The 14,620-nt window shown below is 49.6% G+C and overlaps 1 protein-coding gene across 2 annotated transcripts in view; it reads right to left on the bottom strand.

Annotated features, from left to right (window-relative positions):
* LOC138303553 (protein FAM118A-like) overlaps positions 1-14,620 on the bottom strand; it is a 204,894-nt gene that overhangs the window by 142,999 nt on the left and 47,275 nt on the right. For both annotated transcript variants that reach the window (XM_069242798.1, XM_069242797.1), the window contains one exon: positions 6,418-6,449. In XM_069242798.1, coding sequence (XP_069098899.1) covers positions 6,418-6,440 — 23 coding nt within the window. In that variant the 5' untranslated portion in view covers positions 6,441-6,449. The remainder of the gene's footprint in view (positions 1-6,417; positions 6,450-14,620) is intronic.

The following is a 14,620-nucleotide window of genomic DNA, read 5'->3' as shown; positions in this document are numbered from 1 at the left end:
AGCCATTTTCACCCAGTAAACTGCACCAGCAGCATGTCTCCAAAGCTACCTAGTGATCCTGCCACTTCTGCACTGCAGCGATTTTCAACCAGTAAACTGCACTAGCAGCATGCCTCCAGTGCTGCCTTGTGGTCCTGCCCTTACTGCACTGCAGCCGTTTTTACCCAGTAAACTGCACAACCAGCATGCCTCCAATGCTACCTAGTGATCCTTTTCCTTCCACACTGCTGCCATTTTCACCCAGTAAACTGCACCAGCAGCATGCAGCCAATGCTACCTAGTGATCCTGCCCTTCTGCACTGCAGCCATTTTCACCCAGTAAAATGCACCAGCAGCATGCCACCAATGCTAGCTTGTGGGCCTGAGCTTTCTGCACTGCAGCCATTTTTACCCAGTAAACTGCACCAGCAGCATGCAGCCAATGCTACCTTCTGATACTGTTCCTTCCACACTGCAGCCATTTTCACCCAGTAAACAGCACCAGCAGCATGCAGCCAATGCTACCCAGTGATCCTGTTCCTTCCCCCACTGCAGCCATTTTCAACCAGTAAACTCCACCAGCATCATGCCACCAATACTACCTAGTGATCCTGCCCCTTATGCACTGCAGCCGTTTTCATCCAGTAAAACTGCACCAGCAGTATGCCTCAAAAGCTACTTAGTGATCATGCCCCTTCTGCACTGCAGCCATTTTCACCCTGTAAACAGCACCGGCAGCACGCCACCAATGCTACCTTGTGGTCCTGCCCTTTCTAAACTGCATCCATTTTCACCCAGTAAACTGCACCAGCAGCATATTTCTAAAGCTACCTAGTGATCCTGCCCCTTCTGCACTGCAGCTGTTTTCACCCAGTAAACTGCACCAGTAGCATGCCTCAAATGGTACTTTGTGGTCCTGCCCCTCCGCACTGCAGCCATTTTCACCCAGTAAACTGCATAACCAGCATGCCTCCAATGCTACGTAGTGATCCTGTTCCTTCCACACTGCAGCCATTTTCACCCAGTAAACTGCACCAGCAGCATGCAGCCAATGCTACCTAGTGATCCTGCCCTCCGCACTGCAGCCGTTTTCACCCAGTAAACTGTACCAGCAGCATGCAGCCAATGCTACCTTATGGTATTGCCCATTCTGCACTGCAGCAATTTCCACCCAGTAAATGTGCACCAGCAGCACAGGAATTTTCAACTGGGCACCAATTAGGGCAGTCAAGTCAGCCACAGCCTTAGGCTTTTAAAGGATTTCAAACAAAGCATGAGATAACTGGTGAAATGTTTGCACTTGGCCACTGCTAAATTACAGAAAATTGACAAAAACTCTTGGGGCCTGATTCACAAAGGTACATTTAGACTATTGGTCTAAGTTTATACCAAAAGGCTAACTTTACTACTTTTCAGTATTCATTAAGGTAAGTTATAAGTAGTATTTTTAATTCCGCCCCATGTGTGGAGATTCTACTGTGGGGCGGAGATTCCACTCTAGGTATGGAGTAGAATCTCGCTCTTGGGGAGATTACGCCCTGAGTGCGGAGATTCCGCCCCAAGTGTGGACGTAAAGATACTACTCATAACGTGCCTTTTTGAATAGTGAAAAGAAAACCTAGACTTTTGGGCTTAAGAGTACCTTTGTGAACTGGGTCCTTGGTGATTAGCGTCTTTTTAGACATATTATGCAGGGATGACACATTAGACTGCTCTCAGTCCTACTATTTTATTTTGAGGATTATATACTTAGAAAAGTTTGAAAACTTAATTTGGATGGCTTTGGCACTGTTTTAATTCATATCAGCATATGTGCTGTCATAACCGCTGTACGAATAGCAAAGGCATTTTATTGATTATTGTTTCATATTTTATTGTATGCGAGAAGTATAATATCACACCCTAAACATACTACTACACCATCCACATGCAGTAAGCTGTGACCAGTATTACACAGACGTACAGGCAACTTTGCCCCGAATCACTGTGCCTACTATATGCAGGAAACTCTGCCCAGAAACACTGTGCCTTTTATGTGCAGGAAACGCTGCCTAGAAACATTGTGCTTTCGATGTGCAGGAAACTCTGCCCAGAAACATTGTGCCTTCTTTATGCAGGAACCTCTGCCAAGAATCATTGTGCTTTTTATGTGCAGCGGACTCTGCCTAGAAACACTGTGCCTTCGATGTGGAGGAAACTCAGCCCAGAAACACTGTGCCTTCTATGTGCAGGAAACTCTGCCAAGAATCACTGTGCCTTTTATGTGCAGGAAACGCTGCCTAGAAACACTGTGCCTTCGATGTGCAGGAAACTCTGCCCCAAAACACTGTGCCTTCTACATGCAGGAAACGGTGATAAGAATCACTGTGCCTTTCATGTGCAGGAAAGTCTGCTTAGAAACACAGTGCCTTCAATCTGTAGGAAACTCTGCCCCAAAACACTGCAGTGGGGTCATTATGACCCTCCGGCGGTCAGTGGTAATGTGGTGGTGGTACATACCGCCACATTATGACATTGGGTGAAGCCAACCCACCGATGTACCACCCCTACCGCCATGGCTGTAGCAACTGCCAGGCTGGAGATAAGGATCTCCAGCCTGGCGGCTGCTATTGTCCCACCTCAGGCATTTTGACCCCGCCTACTGCCATGGTTTTCGTACCGTTTGTAACGCCATGAAAACCATGGCGGTAGGCCCTGTCAGTGACAGGGAATCCCTTCCTTGTCACTGATAGGAGGCCCCCTCCCCCCAACAACTCACCTGACACCCCCCACCCCTCCTCCATCCACGTTCCCCCCCCCCCGGTAAGTGCCGCCTACCGCCGCGGCAACGGCCACCAAAAGTCCGTCGCTGCAGCTAATATGCTCCTGCCACATTATGACCACAGCCGGATTTCCACCACAGGATGGGCGAAAATCCAGCTGTGGCCATGCTTGCGGACTGTGTTAAGGTGGCGCTTCTACCATCAGCAGCGCCACGCCAGTAGACCGCCTCCAGCCGTATTATGAAAAATAATACGGCCTGGCGGTGTTCTGCTGGTGGGCGCTGCTGGCGGTAGCAGAGCCCCGTCCCCTGCCGGAAGACCCCCTGGCTACAGGTAAGTCAGGTTTCCGACGGGTTTCCGACAGGGGAAAGGGGTTCGGGGTGTTGTGTGTGTGTGGGGGTGTGTGCATGAATGTGTGAGTGTGTGCGTAAATGCAAATGTATGTGTAGTGTTGTTTGCATGCATGTATGCATGTGTGTGAATGCGTGTAAGTATGGATATGTGAATGCGTGTCTGCCTGAATGTGGTGCTGATGTGTGCATGAATGAATGGATGCAGGCGTGTATGTATGCATGTATGCCTATGTAAGTGAGTATGTGTAGCGTGGTGCGTGTCTGTTTGTGTGTGTGTAGGAGGGGTGGGAGATTGGAAGGGGGGAGCATGGATGGAGGGGGGTGGGAGGCGTCAGGGGAGTTTTTGGGGGTGAGGGGGCTTCCTATCAGTGACAGGGAAGGAACTCCCTGTCACTGATAGGGCCTACCGCCATGGTTTTTGTGGCGTTATGACCGCCACGAAAACCATGGCGGTAGGCAGGGTCAAAATGCCTGAGGAAGTACAATAGCGGCCGCTGGGCTTGAGATCCTTATCAGCCAACCCCTCAATGTCATAATGTGGCGGTATGTACTGCCGGCCTGTTGGCAGTACCACCGCCACATTACCACTGACCGCCGGGGTCATAATGACCCCCTGTGTGCCTTTGATATGCAGGAAACTCTACCCAGAAACACTGTGCCTTTTTATGTGCAGGAAACTCAGTCCAGAAGCAGTGTGCTTTTGATGTGCAGGAAACTCTGCCCAGAAACACTGTGCCACTGATGTGCAGGAAACTCTGTCCAGAAACACTGTGCCATTGATGTACAGGAAACTCTGTCCAGAAACACTGTGCCTTCAATGTGCCGGACGCTCTGCCCAGAAGTACTGTGCCATGCATATGCAGTTTACTCTGCCGTATAATACTGCACTCTTCGTACACAGTGATTTCTGACCTATTATATCGCATCTTTGATAGGCAGCCAACTGTGCCCATTAATATTGTGCCAGTTCGGCCTTTCTAATACTGGACCATTCATATGCAGCCAACTGTGCCCATAAACACTGCACTGTTCATAGTCAGTGAACTGTGCCCAGTAATACCTGACTGTTCATATGCCCCCAGCTCTGACCAGTAGAACTGCACCACTGATATGCAGCCAGTATTGCTAATACTATGCTATTTTTGCTGCCAACATTACTGAGTAATATGGTATCATCGACATGCAGCCAACACTACTGAATAGTGGCGTGCCACTGGTATGCAGCCATTACTATTGAGTAATACTGTGCCACCCATATGCAGCCAACACTACTGAACAACATTGTGTCACCTGTATGCAGTCAGCATAGCTGGGTAACACACTGTAATCCTCATGCAGCCACAATGTTGAATAGTACTGTGTTACTGTATGCAGTCAGCTCTACTGGGTAATAAATACTGTGCCATTCACATACAGCCAACATTTCTGCCTAATTCTGTGTTACACGTATGCTCTCAGCATGGCTGGGTAACATTGTGTAATCCACATGCAGTCAACAATGCTGAATAATACTGTGTAACCCGTATGTTTATCGAGTAATACCGCCATCACATACAGCCATCACTGCTGGCTAATTCTGTGTCACACGTATGTTGTTAGCAGAGCTGGGTAACACTCTGCAATCCACATGCAGACAACATGCCGACAAATTTTGTCACCCCTGTGCAGTCAGCACTACGGAGTAATACTGTGCCACACACATGCCGCCAAAACTGTTGAGTAGTACTGTATTATCCAGATGAGGCAATAGGGTGATCCCCAAGAAGGGGTCCACATCACAAGATCACCAGTGAAATCGAAGGGGGATCAGCCTTTAGTATGGTCAACTGATACCTTCCTCTGCAAAACATTCTTTTTGCCCCTGGTGGGGAATATTTGGGGGGTTTCCCCAAACATGCCCACTGCAAGAGGTCAGAAAGCCCATAAGACAACAGGGAGCTTTTTTTCTATCAATTGATCCATGATAATCCGAAACAGAGTGAGAGGAAATACTGACACATCATGCCTTCACTAGACCTCATCAAAGGAGCACAACTCAGTCCAAACATGAGCAAGGCACCCAGCACAGGTGAAACCAAACTCTGAGGAGACCCTGGCTGACCATCTGCCGCGGGGAGGAGCTCATGGCCTCTGCCACCCTAGTGGAGGACCCACCACCCTTACTGAGATGCCCAACTGCCAGGTGGAGATCTCTGTGCAGTGAAGGGATTGGTTCCCTTTACAGCAGTAAGCCCTTGCCTAGCAAGAACCATGTTTAAATTACTTGCTTGGCAAACATTTTTCTATTCTGCAAATAAAGTCCCACGGAAGAGTTTTTTTTTTCTCAGAACAAAAACCTGATGGGCCCAACCTAGGGTTTTCTCTCTGCATGTGAAGGCCGTTTTATATTGACCCAGCCTCTGCCTTCCAAGACCCGCATGGTGGACATGGACAGGGAAAATCAGTTACCATCGGCCTACCTTGAATAAGAAGGGAAAACTGCCCTTGTGGCCTGGCGGCCGCGTGGTACACGTCCCATCTGGTCAGAGGTTCTGGCTCATACTTGAAAAGCCTCTATTGCTGCAAACTTGGTGCTTCCCCTGAGAGCAGGGTAACTCTAGAGTTTAGAAGTGTGTTGCTCCCACTCTACCAAACTCTAAACATGGCACTTTGGGGTTGACTGGTGCCACTAAACCCCTATTATGTAGAGAAGATGCTAAATAACAGAGCAATGAATGAATTTAGCCCTTCCAAAAACTTAAGGATTTTCCATTACCACACAACTCTAAATTGGCCCCAAACTTTTCCAATTCTGGTGGATTCAAAATCATCCCAGTATTTGATTTTAAGCCCCATGGGCCAGCTCGTGCACTCTTCTGCAAGGGTGCGACCACTTGAAAAGCTAGATGCATGGAAGGGGCTTAACCTTACAATAAAAAGAGCAAACAAGGACTCTGACACTATTTTCTTATTTTGAGATATCCAATGTACACACTGTTTACAATGGTATGCTTACTAAGTACCATGCTAATGCGTGGCTGGTTTCTTGGTCTCCACACACAGGAGAGTGATTAAACAATTCAAGTGCTAGGGAGAGAATGAAGCACTGACTATGCGTGCATCCTTTTTCATGCAACCCCGCCAAAGCAGAATGTTGAAACACATAAACTTCTTAGGTAAAAGCAAGGAATTGTAAACTAAAAAGCACCCACATTTTCTGCCTTATGAATTCAGCTCATTAACAAGAGTTCTTCAACTGTGTACAGTAACAAGAAAGTATCACATTGTCTTAAATTTCCTTTACAATGGTGATATAACTATAATAGTGCACATATCATATTTACCGTTGATCATTTACTACGTCCATCAGTCGTTACTGTAGAAAGAAAAAGAAACAATTACTTAGCTATGTAGGTATATGTGTCATAGATATACATATACATTTCTATATCAAATAAGGTTGATTGACCCATCCATTAGGCTTTTTACCCAGCAGTTGTCCCATTATGGGTAATAAGAGGCAGTTGTGGGCTTGGAGGATACTGCATTGCAACCACTATGTTTTTTCCCGGCAATGAATGTTTGACTTCAAGACATTACAAGCCTACCCAGCAGTATAAGCCCCAGTGCTGTACCTGGCCCATTACTATGTATTAAATAGGCCAGAGCTGTACAGAGCTGATTCCAGTGTGCTGCGGCTATCTAAATATTGGCATTGTCTCACAAGGCACAACAATACGAGGTGCTAGCCCATTGAAAGGGGTTGATGTCAGAAATGGGGTCTCTAGTTGGCAGAGGTATACACCCTTGTCCAAGTAGGGACCACAATCCTAGTCAGGGTAAATCACACTCAATCCAAATTAACCTGTGCCCACCCTCTGGTAGCTTGGCACTGAGCAGTCAGGCGTAACTTAGAAGGCAATGTGCAAATTATTTGTGCAATAAATCATACAGTAACACAGTGAAAACAACACAAAAATACATCACACATTGAGAAAAATATGTGATATTTATCTGGTTAAAATATGGTCAAAACAATAAAAATTCAATAAGCACAAGTTGAGATATCACTTTTGCAAGATTAAAAAGAATCTTAAATCTTAAAAATTAACAGCTGTCTCAATTGGCAAAAAAACCCGACCACAGACAACATGACCGCCCTCAAGCACGCCTCCCGCAAACACCACCAGCTGATCCACACCACCAAGAAGACAGCATTCAAAGAACGACTAGACAACAACACACACAACAGCAGGGAACTCTTCAGCATCGTCAAAGAGTTCTCCAACCCCAGCGCCGGAAACAACGACATCACTCCCTCACAAGACCTCTGCGACTCACTCGCCTCGTTCTTTCACCGCAAGATCGCCGACATACACAACAGCTTCGGCGCACAGACCACGCACCCAACCACCAAACCGACGCCCCCCAACACCACCCTCCGCGCCTGGACCCCGGTCAGCACCGAAGACACCATCCAGATGATGAACACCATCCATTTAGGTTCTCCAACCGACCCATGCCCCCACCACGTCTTCAACAAAGCCGACTCAGTCATCGCACCCAATCTCCGGGACATCATCAACTGCTCCTTCAACACTGCCACCTTCCCGGAGAGCTGGAAACATGCCAAACTCAGCGCCCTCCTGAAGAAACCATCAGCAGACCCCACCGACCTCAAGAACTACCGCCCCATCTCGCTCCTCCCGTTTCCTGCCAAAGTCATCGGGAAGACCGTCAACATACAGCTAGCCGCCTTCCTCGAGACTAATGGATCCCTCGACCACTCGCAGTCCGGCTTCCGAGCCAACCACAGCACCGAGACCGCCCTCATCGCAGCCACCGACGACATCCGAGCCCTGCTCGACAACGGGGAGACAGCGGCCCTCATCCTCCTGGACCTCTCCGCAGCGTTCGACACTGTCTGCCACCGCACCCTAGTGCAGCGCCTCAGCAACATCGGAATCCAAGAGAAGGCACTAGAGTGGATCATCTCGTTCCTCGCCGGAAGAACCCAGAGTCCGCCTCCCTCCGTTCAGATCCGAGGCCAGCGAAGTCAGCTGCAGCGTACCACAAGGATCATCACTCAGCCCCACCCTCTTCAACGTCTACATGAGCCCCCTCGCAGCCATCGCACGCCAACACAACCTCAACATCATCTCCTACGCCGACGACACCCAGCTGATCCTCTCCCTCACCAACGACCCAGCCACCGCCAGAACCAACCTGCACGAAGAGATGAAAGACGTAGCCGAGTGGATGATGAACAGCCGCCTGAAACTGAACTCAGACAAGACGGAAGTCCTCATCCTTGGATCATCACCCTCTGCCTGGGACGACTCCTGGTGGCCCCCTGCCCTGGGCAGCGCACCCAAACAAACGGACGACGCACGCAACCTGGGCTTCATCCTGGACTCCTCCCTCTCGATGACCAGACAAGTCAACGCCGTCTCATCATCATGCTTCAACATCCTACGCATGCTCCGAAAGATCACCGATGGATCCCCACCGAAACCAGGAAGACGGTCACCCAGGCACTCGTCACCAGCCGACTGGACTATGGTAACACCCTCTACACCGGAACCACGGCCAAACTACAGAAAAGACTCCAACGCATCCAGAACACCTCCGCACGCCTCATCCTTGACATCCCCCGTCACAGCCACATCTCCGGACACCTGAGAGACTTGCACTGGCTCCCCGTCAGCTAGAGAATCACGTTCCGTCTCCTCACCCACGCACACAAGGCCCTCCACGACCTGGGCCCCAGGTACCTCAACAACCGCCTGACCTTCTACACTCCCACCCGCCAGCTCCGATCGACCAGCCACGCCCTCGCCGCCGTGCCACGCATTAGAAAAGCCACCATGGGAGAAAGATCCTTTTCCTACCTGGCAACCAAGACTTGGAACTCCCTCCCCATCCACCTCCGCCTGACCCAAGATCACCTCTCCTTCAGGAAGCAACTCAAGACCTGGCTGTTCGAGCAGTAGCGGTCCCCCCTCCCCCAGCGCCTTGAGACCCTCCGGGTGAGTAGCGCGCTATACAAATTTCTTGATTGATTGATTGAATTACACAAAGTACCTGGTTAGGGTAAAAAATAACACGCACGGAGACCACAGAGGAGGAGATGCGTGGAAAAATAGGGCGTGCGTCGGATTTTGCGACGCAGCACAGACAATGCGTAATTTTTTTCCAAGTTGCAAGGGGCTTGCCAATGCCAATGCCAATGACGATGATGCCCACCCTTTCAAAGGGGGTGCCAGTGATGAGGAGTGGGATCAGAGGAGCCTTGAGCCTTTTCCCTGTCTTCCTACTGGCCTGGCAGGTGAGACAGAACCTACAGAATGCATCTGAGGCCGTCCACATTCGGGGCCAGAAAAAGTGGGTGACAAGCCTAGTAAAGGTCTTGTCTTGCCCTTAATGTCCTGCCAGGGGGATGTCGTGAGCCAGGCCCAGCAGGAAGGCCTGGTAACACTGGGAGACCACCAGCACACATGCTGCCCCAGCCACCAGTACCTTAGGCTCACTGTAAAGGAGATCATTCTCCCAATAGATCAGGTGATCACCAGAGGCTTCACCCGCTGCTTGGGCTGAGGCCCGTTGCATCAGACCCTCAAGAGTAGGGCACTCTTTCAGCGTCTTGCAGAATTCCTCCCTGGTGGGCACACCCTCAATTCGCCAGCCAGCAAGCTCAGGTAGGTCCCCTAGGGCAGCAATGTCCTCCCCAGTTGGCTCAGGGGCCTCCTTCTCAGGGTCCTCCTCAACCACTGCGGGAACTTCTGAGACCGGTTTCCGGCGCCCCTTGGCCCTCTCCTTGGCAGCTGTCTGGGCCATTCTTCCAAGCTACACACGCCCTTGACTCCCCTCCCGGGCAGCCATGGATCCTGTGGTCATGCAGTCGCACTCAGGCAATCCCAGCATTTCCAAGTGAGACCTTAGCTCTAACTCCTTCCAGGAAGTGTGCTCAAGGTCATTGCCTAACAGACAATCTACAGGCATGGAAGGACTCACAGCTACTTTTAGAGTACCAGACACCCCCCTCGTCCACTCAAAGGGAACCAGAGCTACCGGTAGGTGGCTCTTGCGATTGTCAGTGACTATGACTTGGTGGAATGTGTTCAGGAGAACCTGCTCTGCTGAAACCTGCTGACCCCTGACAGTAGTCATGCTGGCTCCTGTGTCACGCGGAGCCTCCACGAGTTGCCCATTGATGGTGGCCCACTGCCTATACTTGGAAGTATTTACAGGCATGTGGGCTTTTGGCTCCATCTCTGCATCCCCCAGGGACAGTAGGGTTACCTCTATCTGTTCCTCAAATCTAACTGGGACTATCTCCTCCCCGAGTGCTACACTAGCCAACCCAGGTGTTTGCCCTCCAGTGGGGGGCTGTGCCCTCTTGGGACACTTGGAGCCACCCTTAAAGTGGCCATATTTGGAGCACTATGCCCTTTGGGGTACAAACCTCCTTGTCCTATAGTCAATGAACCCTTTCTTCTTGGAATCAGATTGGGACTGGTTACCACTATTCCCTTGGGAATTATTTTGGGGGCCTTTTGAGAACTCCTTATTTTTAAATTTCTCTCCCCTCTCTTTCTTCTGATGGGAACCCAGAACACCTCTGTGTGTGCCCCCAACAGATACCTTTTTGGACACTGGTGCTAGCCCAGAGGTCCGCCTCCTCAGCATGCTTCCCGGGATCAGTCAGCTTACTGACAATTTTTTACACCCAGGGACTATGTGGGAAAATCCTCGGCGCGCTGAAAGAAGTCACAGGCGATGTGTCAGTCCGGTAGGGAGATGCGTTGAATTCTGTTTCGCACGGCAGGCGCTGTGTCGATTTTCCACTCTGGGAATCGGCTGGTCGTTCCGGTTCGGCTGTGCGTCGATCCGGTAGGGCTATGCATTGAATTTTCTGTTGTAAGGCAGGAGCTGCTTCGAATCTTCACTCAGGAAGACAGCTGCGTTGTTCTGGTTTGGCTGTGTGGCAATTTCTCTGTCGCAAGACAGCTGTGCATCGTTTCCAGCAGGCTGTACATCGATTTTTGGCGCACAAGGAGTTTCCTGAAGAGATGAAGTCTATTTGGCCCTGAGACTTCAGAAAACAAGAGGCAAGCTCAATCCAAGCCCTTGGAGAGCACTTCTCAGCAAGGTTAGAGGTCAGCAGGGCAACAGCAGGGCAGCAGTCCTTCTCAGCAAAGCAGTCCAGATGAGTCCATCGGGCAGCCAGGCAAGTCCTCTTGACAGGTTGCAGGTTCAGGTCCAGAGGTGTCTGAGTTTATATACCCAAAAATGCCTATGAAGTGGGGGAGGCTTCAAAGAGTGGTTTTGAAGTGCACAAATTCCCCTTTCAGTATAGTCCTTTCTGCCAGGGTCCCAGTGGGGGGTTTGGCAGTCCATTGTGTGAGGGCAGACCCTTAGCCTTTGAAATGTAAGTGTTAGGCCCTCCACCATTCCAGCCCAGGAAGACCCATTCATTATGCAGAGAAGTGCACTTCTGACTGAGTGACTTGTGTTTGTGGTTGTCTGGGTGCAATGCACAAGGAAGGTATCAACCAGCCAATCCCAGACATTAATGGGAGACAGGCTGTAAGGCACAGATGGTTTTTAAGTGCAAAGAAATGCTCACTTTCCAAAAGCGGCATTTCTAAAATAGTAATATAAAAACCAACCTCACCAATAAGCAGGATGTTCTATTACCATTTTGGCTATATTAAATATGACCTGGTTACCCCTTTCTGATCAGAATCTACCACTCAAACAGTATATGGAGGCAGTCCTAATGCTAGCCTATGAAATGAGTAGGCCTCACAGTAGTGGAAAACGAATTTAGAAGGTTTCCACTGCGATGACATATAAAACACACATGTACATGTCATGCCTTTTACTTACATAGCACCCTGCCCTATGGGTTACCTAGGGCCTACCTTAGGGGAGACTTATATGTAGAAAAAGGGGAGCTTAAGGCTTGGTAAGTACTTTTAAATGCCAAATCGAAGTGGCAGTGAAACTGCACACAGGCCTTGCAATGGCAGGCCTGAGACATGGTCAATGGGATACTTATGTGGGTGGCACAATCAGTGTTGCAGGCCCACTAGAAGCATTTAATTTACAAGCCCTGGGCAGATGTAGTGCATTTTGCTAGGGACTTACAAGTAAATCAAATGTGCCAATTGGGAATGAACTATGGCTACCATGTTTAAATGAGAGGGCATATGCACTTTAGCACTGGTTGGCAGTGATAAAGTGCGCAGAGTCCTAAAACCAGCAAAAACATTGTCAAAAAAGTGGAGGGAGGGAGGCAGGCAAAAGGTTGGGGGATGACCACCCTAAGGCTATCAGGTTTAACAGGGAAGTTTCCAAAAGCTGGCGGAATCCTGTGGCATGAAAGGCCTCAAGTGGTTTCAGTGGTCCGAAGTGTCACTGCATACTTCATGCTTACAGCTGTGCTGATCCACTACAGTAAAAACAAGCACTAGGTTGGGGCCCAGATGGGGGGGAGTGACCTGTGTCTGGTGTCTCCTCTGCCTGGGACCACAATGAGAATCCAGAATGGAGGAAAGCTGGAAGCACCCTTCTTGGCAGAAGGTAACGCAGGAGGCAGAGAACGAGCAAAGGGGGTGCGTTCTCTGCGGATGCTGAAGTGGAGACCTGTAAAAGTGGCATGCAGCCCATTTAAAATGGCGGCCACCTTGGTCACAGCATCAGGGCGAGTGCTATGGCCTGCACACTCCAGTGACCAAGCACATACCAAGAGCAGCTTATGTGGGCTTGTGACACTGGAAACTGGATCTCACTAGGAAATTACAGACTGCCTCTTGATGAAGGCAGAGGGCAGCCAGTGATAGAAAGGCTGCAGAGTAGAACAGTAAAGGGCCTGGTCAAGGGATTTTCTGGAGTCAGAGCTACGGGAGCGCCTCTGACAAATAGAGGTATTGCACCAGATAAAAGAAGGCAGCAGTTGGGTACACTGGGTTGGAACGGCTTGGACAACTTTGAACATATGCAGAATCAGTAATTGGCACCCAGGGGCAGGGCCAAACTGGCAGACAAGGCCGGCATAGTAGCTTAGATAGCACCAGCCATCGACAACACATGCTGGTTCTCTGAAAGGGCATCTCCCCAGTTGGCAGGGAGGGGCCTGGCCCTAAGAAAGTGCTGAGGCCTGCTTCGCCCAAGGGTGCTATGAGGACCTGTAGCGAATCAGGGAGCACATCCAGCATGCTATGACAGAACACTGCCAGCACATGAGATCATCTGGGATTGACTATGCCCTGCAGAAAGGCAAGAAGTAGGGATACACCCCTGAGGAGGTGCTATGGGGAAGAGTTGGACAACATACTAGGTCTGAGCCCTGGCGTATGAATGAAAGCCACTCTCACAAGACTAAGGATGCGCTTTGGTACAGAAAAATGGCAACATCAAAAAGGGAAAAAGAGGTCACACTCATGGACATGTTCTAGAAGTCGCCAACCAGAAACGTTGACCAGCTAACGCAGGCCCTCACAGGATTCACCTGCCAACACTGCACACCACAGAGCTTCCATAAGCAAATAGCGGCAGAAAGTTAAGTGGGCATTCATAGAGGAGCTTTCCATAACTTACTTGAAGACATTTCTGCACTTAAAGTCGACTTTTCAAAGGAAATGCAAAAGATGAAGCTAGAGTTGTGCAATCTGGAAAATAAGGGTACCTCTATCGAGAAAAGCAGGATGCAAGAAAGGAGAAGGTGGAAGATCTTAGGGAACAAACCCTGAGGCTCAGAGACCAAAACAGTGACTTAGAAGCCCACATTGAGAATGTGTAAAATAGATCCAGGAAGCAGAACACTCACATCAGGGGTACCAGTGGGTATACAATCCTCTGATATACAAGCATTGGTGAAACGACTGCTCAAGATCAGCTTGGACTGCAAGTTCAGCTTGGAGGGTAAGCTGGACAGAACACATAGAAAAGGCTAATAACAACACAAAGGAACAAACCCCTGGCCATCCTCACCTGTGCCCATGATTTAAAACAGAGAGAGGAGATCATGCCAAAAGCACAGCAGATGGACACCATCATCTTTGAAGGTAACAAACACTGACTCTACCAGGTCTTATCTTCCTCAAAAATGGAAAGCATTTTGACCAGTAACTGACTTCCTGAGGGGATAGCATGTCAGCTGCAAATGGGGGCACTTGTTTGTCCTAATTTTCCATTGGAAGTAGAACACATACCAGTAGTAACCCCTTACCCAGGCCAGTCAAATCCTAGGGGTAGACCACGAGGATAATCAGTACCCCCTAAAGCAGCATTAAGGAAGGCCTGAGGAGCAGCAGATGGAAGACAGCGACCAAAGATCAATTAATCAATCACTGTTTATAGAGCACAGCACTGTCGCCCCTGGGGGTATCTGGGCGCAGGTAAGAAGATGGAGGGGGGACCCAGCTGAATGCAATGGCTGGAGAAGACTCAGTCTGGGGACTCTGCACTTGAGTAACATATCACAGACCCCATCAGAGAGGAGATGGAGGGAAGCTGAGCTGAAGAGTGGGAGGGAGATGG

The sequence above is a fragment of the Pleurodeles waltl genome, chromosome 7, assembly GCF_031143425.1.
Source record: "Pleurodeles waltl isolate 20211129_DDA chromosome 7, aPleWal1.hap1.20221129, whole genome shotgun sequence".
In the NCBI taxonomy this organism is placed as follows: Eukaryota; Metazoa; Chordata; class Amphibia; order Caudata; family Salamandridae; genus Pleurodeles; species Pleurodeles waltl.
The sequence above is the reverse complement of the archived record's forward strand: the minus strand, read 5'-3'. Positions and strand labels throughout refer to the sequence as shown.